The following is a 6,971-nucleotide window of genomic DNA, read 5'->3' on the forward strand; positions in this document are numbered from 1 at the left end:
ATCCTGGAGCATGGATGACAACACAGACACATTGCCAAGAGTGATTTATTGTTTCAGGAACTAGTCGCAATCTGAATGGGGTTTAAAAACAACCTGACGGGAAAACAGAACTGTACAAACAATGTTCATCTTACAAAAAAATGGCCAAATCTTCACTGCAGAGGGAAACAGCTGTCAGTTGGTCTGCAGAGGCAGTTCAGAGGCATTGTGGGAAAGAAGCGTGTGGCGGAGCAGGGCAGTCCATGAAAGCCGCCTGGCTGCTTCAGGGGGAGAGGCATAGGCCTCAGGATCAGTGTTTGCTCTTCTTAGTCTTTTTGTGGGAGCGGTGTGGCGACCGGGAGCTAGACCTCCTCCACGTCTTCCTGACTGGCGAGGGCGACCGGGACCGCTTGGACTTCTTGGGAGACTTTGACTTGATTCTGTTGGAAGGGTGGGATAGGGGTGAGTCAGCACAAATATAGAATGCTGAACACAAATTAAATGGAACAATGGATTCACATAGGCCTTACTTTGCAGGAGAATGTCCTCTGTATTTGTGTGTCCGCTCCTCTGTGTCTCTACTCCGTCCCCTGTCCCGGTCTTGACTCCTTTTACTCTTCTCCTTGTCCCGTCCTTTACTGGTCTCCTCCGCCTTGTCTCTCCGCTCATCCTTCTTTGATCGCTCTTTTGATTTCGGAATGGATCTCTCTCTCTTCTCCTTGTCATCCTTATCAAACTCCTGAGGTAAACAGAACATGTGGAGCCATTGCAACCGGTGAAGTTTTCTTTTAAAGTCACATTTAAACCTGCAACTTCATGGTATCTGGACAGTTTCCCTTACTGCTGGGCTTATGAAAAAGTACACTAGAAACCCACCTTTTGCAACAGCTTGTTCCTGTAGTGCGCCACCTGTTTCTGCATGTTTAACCCTGACTTCCTGGGCTTCTTCCCAGACTCCAGCTCATCCTGGAACTTCATCACCTTCACCTGCAGCAGAGACACATTGAGTATGAATATGTATGAACTTTCCAATTTGTAAGTCGCTCTGGATAAGAGCGTCTGCTAAATGACTTAAATGTAATGTAAATGAGTAAATATAAGATACATACATTCATACTGTTTGGACAGTGGGTCCAATTGTTGCATAAATTAATGGAAATCAAACAAACTGCCAAGCGTACTCGGGTTTTACCTTTCCCACATTGTTACAGCCTGAATTTAAAAATGATTTTTTTGTTATCACTAGCCTACAAAAATACCTTTCTTTTTTACAAATTAATGAGAAGCTGAAATATCTTGTCAAGTATTCAACCCCTTTTGTTATGGCAAGCCTAAATAAGTTCAGGGTTAAAAATGTGCATAACAAGAACTCTGTGTGTAATAGTGTTTAATTTTTTTTACCTTTACCTTGCTGACAAGGTAAAAATCTGTCGTTAACCCACAATTAAGAATTTACTCTAAACTCAAGGATCAGCCCCTTTTCCAATTTTCACCCAAAATGACATACCCAAATCTAACTGCCTGTAGCAAGGAAATGCACATCTAACACACATCTGGTAAAAGATAATACACAAAAAAAATGCGTTATTTTGTACCATCTTTGAAATGCAAGAGAAAGGCCGTAATGTATTATTTTGGCCACTAGATGACAGCAGTGTATGTGCAAAGTTTGACTGATTCGATGAACCATTGCATTTCCTGTCAAAATTGATCAAATATGCCTAATTTGTTTTAGTAATAACTGTTAAATTGCACTCCTCAAACAATAGCTACTGTAAATTGGACAGTGCAGTTAGATTAACAAGAATTTAAGCTTTCTGCCAATAGATGTCTGTCCTACACTGGAGTAGCTTACCAAGAAGACAGTGGCGGAGTTAGTTTTGACTAAAATCTACGGCAAGAACTGAAAATGGTTGTCTAGTAATGATCAACAACCAATTTGACAGAGCCTGAAGATTTTTGAAAATAAATGGGTAAATGTTGCACAATTCAGAAAGACTCACTGTAATCTCTGCCAAAGGTGATTCTACAAAGTACTGACTCAGTGGTGTGAATACTTATTTGAATGAGATTTCATTTTCAATAAATTTGTTCACTTTTCCATTATGGCCTTACATGGCCATGTACTCTTATTTCCAACCGGCACAGCCAGAAGAGGACTGGCCACCCCTCAGAGCCCGGTTTCTTCCTAGGTTCCTGCCTTTCTTGGGAGTTTTTCCTAGCCACCGTGCTTCTGCATTGTTTGGGGTTTTAGGCTGGGTTTCTGTATAGCACTATGACATCTGCTGCTGTAAAAAGGGCTTTATAAATAAATGTGATTGATTTTGTGTGTAGATGGATGAGGAAAAACAAATACATGTTGAATTCAGGCTTTAACAACAAAATGTGGAATACGTGAAGGGGTGTAAATACTTTCTGAAGGCCCTGTATGTATTATTATTAGTTGGTTGACCGGTATGGACTGAGTCTGAAGGTCTGCTGCAGTGTGTTACGTACTGTGTTACTTGGTCCTAGTAGGCATTGTTGACTGTGCTTACCTCCAGCTCTCTCAGCCGGCTCCTCTTGCTTTCGGACATCTCAAAACTGCTAAGGGAGCTCTTGAAGTCAGCATTGTCGTACTTGGAGGGGCTGTCATCATCGCTGCTGTCACCCTCGGACTTCCCATCTCCTCCCTTAATGTTAGCACTGTGGACCAGGGGGAGATAAGAGGAATTTAATTTATTTTGGGTAACAGACATGTACAATGTGGACCTGGAAGATATCACTCGAAAGTATTAATTAAAATGCTTGTTTCCAAAGTGGACCTCGATGGTAAAAACATTCATTCATGTATATTGACATCCTAAAGTGTCACTTTTCCCTAACCTTAATCAACCATATTAATTTCACGTCATACCGATCCTTCAAATAAATACACCTGACCAGCAGTAAGGACAAGGGGCAGTGGAGTGATTTCTCTTACTTAGACAACCTTGTCCAAATGAAAACCTTTGCCTGCTTTTTAAAGCTATTTTTTCTTGATCTCCAAGGGGGAGGCTATTCCATAGCAAAATGTGTTCCTCACAGCACTGTTTACTCTTGGGATTTTACAAGACATAATACTAGCTCTGGTATMGTSWKTYWSRWYSWRAMWSACKATACCAATGTGGTTTTTCATGTAACCTGGGGCACGATCATTTAAGATGTCAAACGTATGATTAAGTTGGTCCACTCTGGACTCCATAGGCAACAAGCCCACCTCTCCGGAACTCCTGTACCCCTATGTGGATCCTAGGGTGGACATTCAGCATATACCTGATAACATTATGTGGGTCCTAGGGGGGACATTCAGCATATACCTGATAACATTATGGGGTTCCTAGGGGGACATTCAGCATATACCTGATAACATATGTGGGTCCTAGGGGGACATTCAGCATATACCTGATAACATTATGTGGTCCTAGGGGGACATTCAGCATATCCTGATAACATTATGTGGGTCCTAGGGGGACATTCAGCATATACCTGATAACATTATGTGGGTCCTAGGGGGACATTCAGCATATACCTGATAACATTATGTGGGTCCTAGGGGGGACATTCAGCATATACCTGATAACATTATGTGGGTCCTAGGGGGACATTCAGCATATACCTGATAACATTTAGTGGGTCCTAGGGGGGACATTCAGCATATACCCGATAACATTATGTAGGTCCTAGGGGGAACATTCAGCATATACCTGATAACATTATGTGGGTCCTAGGGGGGACATTCAGCATATACCTGGTAACATTATGTAGGTCTTAGGGGGGACATTCAGCATATACCTGATAACATTATGTAGGTCCTAGGGGGGACATTCAGCATATACCTGATAACATTATGTGGGTCCTAGGGGGGACATTCAGCATATACCTGATAACATTATGTGGGTCCTAGGGGGACATTCAGCATATACCTGATAACATTATGTAGGTCTAGGGGGGAACATTCAGGCATATACCCAGTAAACATATGTGATCCTAGGGGGGACATTCAGCATATACCAGATAACATTATGTGTCCTAGGGGGGACATTCAGCATATAACAGATAACATTATTTTTCATGACCTGCATTCTCTTTCAGATTTTTTGATAGCCCACTATACCAAGCAGAGCAGCATAATCAACATGACACAAGCAGTTTCTTAACTTTGATGTTAAAATATCCAATATCATATAAACATTTACATTTGTTTGCCATTTTAGAAATAATTTTAGCAGCAATCAGGTCTCCAGAAAGGGATTGATCTAGGGACACACCAAGTTAAGTTACTTGTTTTAGACTCAATCTCCTTGCCTGCAGTGTACCTGTATCTTGTCAGCCCTAAGCAATCTATGATTTGTTCCAAACAAAATCGATGAACTTTCCCCCAAATGTAGCAACAATTTGTTGCCAGTCAACTAATCTCTAACAAAATGCAAGAGCCACTATGTCCCAACTCCAGTTCTCCCAACAGTACATATGTGTTATGGCCCCATACAAGTACACCTGATTCTACTTGTCAATTAATCATTAAGCCCTTTTTTTTGTCCAGGGTTACAACAAAACTGTACTGTTGGGGGTACTGGAGGACTGGCGCTGGAAAACACCACTCAACAGCAGCACATGCTACATTACAGTAACTCTGTGATGCTTTGGGTTTCAGTGATGGGGAAAAGAGTGCCTGCACCAGGTTCTTACCTGGCATTCAGGTCATCCCCCAAGTCTCGCTCTCCCAAAGTGTCCCATTTGGATTCAGTGTTAGCTGAAAGAGGAAGCGGCAGGGTGAGCTGTAGGTTAGGAGTAGAGATATGATTGTTGAGTTGACAGTGCTGACAGTACAGTACCTTGTGGGAGAGCGTCAGCATCGTCCACCCTCTCCCATTTAGATAGAGCCACTCTTGAGTGGGCCAGGTCATCCACTGCAGAATACAAACTTACATCAAGTCCACATCTTTTAACGCTTTCATGGTTTCCATTTTTCACAGAAATTCTGCCAGATTGACTTACAAGGCATTCCGTCAATGTCCTCCATGGGTGCACCCAGGGGAACCCCGTCGATGTCATCAACAGGCACCCCATCCAGGGAGGCAGGGTCCCAGGCCAGGGGTGAGCCGTCGAGGTTGTCCAGTGGAGCTCCGTCTAACGGCGCCCCGTCCAACGGGGCTCCATCCAGGTCTGGAGACGACACCTGAGGTGAGGTATACCCAGCCCATATAAACCAATGTTGCTAAATTCAGCTCTGCTTCTAGCTGAATTGTATATTTACACACACTATCAGAGAATGTAACAGTGTCATCAGTAAAATAGGCATTGATCAAAACTCTTTTTCAGGTCTTGTCCAGGACAGGTCCTGAGAACCAGCTCACCTCTACCCTCTCGATCACCTCCTCTCCTGCCTTGATCAGACCCAGGAAGATGTTCTGCAGCTGGATCAGGTAAGACTCTGGGTATACGGCCCAGTCTTCCCAGGCCCTGAAACAGCCCATTATCTTTTGCTGAGGACAGAAGACATATGGGTGAGTGATAATGTATTTGTTCTGGCCAAGGCAATAACAGATTACAAGCATGGAAAAACATTATAAATCATTGTCATTTTTTTAAAAACTTCACTCGTTACCTTGAACTGTTCAGCTTGTAGTCTTGCTTGTATGTTTCGATATGCATCACTAATGTCACCAAATATCTGGGGCAATTTTGCTTCAAAACTGAAGGAACAGAGAAACAATAAACCGTTAGAAGGACACAGTATGACCACTGAGCATGTGTATTATGTAATGACAGACTTATTTAAAATATACTTTTCTTACTATTTGCGATAATAAGATGCATTGGCAACTTTGGCACAGGAGTTGTACAAGATGTCGGATACAAGGTACAGTCTGGCAATCTGTGGAAATAAAGATAGACATGACTGTGAGCAATAATCTGGGCGGCAGGTAACCTAGTGGTTAGAGTTGGTTCAGTAACCGACAAAGTGAAAAATCTGTCGATGTGCCTTGAGCAAGTCACTTAACCCTAATTTCTCCAGGGATCGTTGATAATACATGTTTTCTATATACTATATGCCATGTGAATGTGCTTGATCGTGTAAGACTGTCATAGGATAAGGGACCTTTTTCTGCAGTGGTGTCTGAAGGAGGGACAGGGACTCTGCGATGGACCCCACCACCTCCTCCGCTGCCTCGGCTCTCTCCAGACAGAACAGCATAGCATCACCAATGTCCTCCCTACGAGGGGTGAGTCCTCTCAGCAGCATCTCTAGTCTCTCCCTGTGCCTGGAATAAAAACACGCATTCATTGTTATCCTGAGAATGTCCATATTCCAAAGTCAGTTTTTCCAGTAACACGTCAGATCCATGAGAGAATGCTTTCATCTTCAGTCTGCCTCAGAACCTCCCTCTCTGCCCTGTATGTACAGCAACACTCACTCTGTCTTCAGCTGGCCCTTTTTCAGCAGCTCCTCCTCCAGGGAGGGAGACTCCTCTTCCTCTCCCGCCTCCTCATCTCCATGGAGGTAGGGGTTTAGGAGGGGCGGCCTCCAGATGGAGCCCCCACGGAACATCCGGAAGTCTGCCGTCCTCCACTCACTGGGGGGCTCGCCCTGGGGATGGAGGGAGAGGGACATGGATGAGGCGCAGCAGAGGTGTAGTGTGTACTGTTCTTTATTTCACTTCTATTATTATCTCTCCTGATGCCTAGTCACTTTAACCTGCCTTCATGTACATGTCTACCTCAAATACCTTATTATCTCTCCTGATGCCTAGTCACTTTAACCTGCCTTCATGTACATGTCTACCTCAAATACCTCTGCACATTGGTCTGGTACTGATACTCCCTGTATATACAGTGGGGAGAACAAGTATTTGATACACTGCCGATTAAGTTCTGCTTTTCTGATGTATCAAATACTTATGTCATGCAATAAAATGCAAATTAATTACTTAAAAATCATACAATGTGATTTTCTGGATTTTTGTTTT

General features: G+C 43.2%; 1 protein-coding gene across 5 annotated transcripts in view; it reads right to left on the bottom strand.

The window, feature by feature from the left end:
• Positions 1–27: 27 nt before the first annotated feature.
• LOC111964222 (U2 snRNP-associated SURP motif-containing protein) overlaps positions 28–6,971 on the bottom strand; it is an 11,928-nt gene continuing 4,984 nt past the window's right edge. For all 5 annotated transcript variants that reach the window (XM_070443663.1, XM_023988025.1, XM_023988026.2 and 2 more), the window contains exons 13-24: positions 6,420–6,592; positions 6,104–6,266; positions 5,799–5,878; positions 5,609–5,696; positions 5,358–5,486; positions 4,999–5,179; positions 4,836–4,910; positions 4,690–4,753; positions 2,517–2,664; positions 856–966; positions 510–718; positions 28–419 (exon numbers count right to left, since the gene is read on the bottom strand). In XM_070443663.1, coding sequence (XP_070299764.1) covers positions 290–419; positions 510–718; positions 856–966; positions 2,517–2,664; positions 4,690–4,753; positions 4,836–4,910; positions 4,999–5,179; positions 5,358–5,486; positions 5,609–5,696; positions 5,799–5,878; positions 6,104–6,266; positions 6,420–6,592 — 1,551 coding nt within the window. In that variant the 3' untranslated portion in view covers positions 28–289. The remainder of the gene's footprint in view (positions 420–509; positions 719–855; positions 967–2,516; positions 2,665–4,689; positions 4,754–4,835; positions 4,911–4,998; positions 5,180–5,357; positions 5,487–5,608; positions 5,697–5,798; positions 5,879–6,103; positions 6,267–6,419; positions 6,593–6,971) is intronic.

This window comes from Salvelinus sp. IW2-2015, linkage group LG5, assembly GCF_002910315.2.
Source record: "Salvelinus sp. IW2-2015 linkage group LG5, ASM291031v2, whole genome shotgun sequence".
NCBI classification, from domain to species: Eukaryota; Metazoa; Chordata; class Actinopteri; order Salmoniformes; family Salmonidae; genus Salvelinus; species Salvelinus sp. IW2-2015.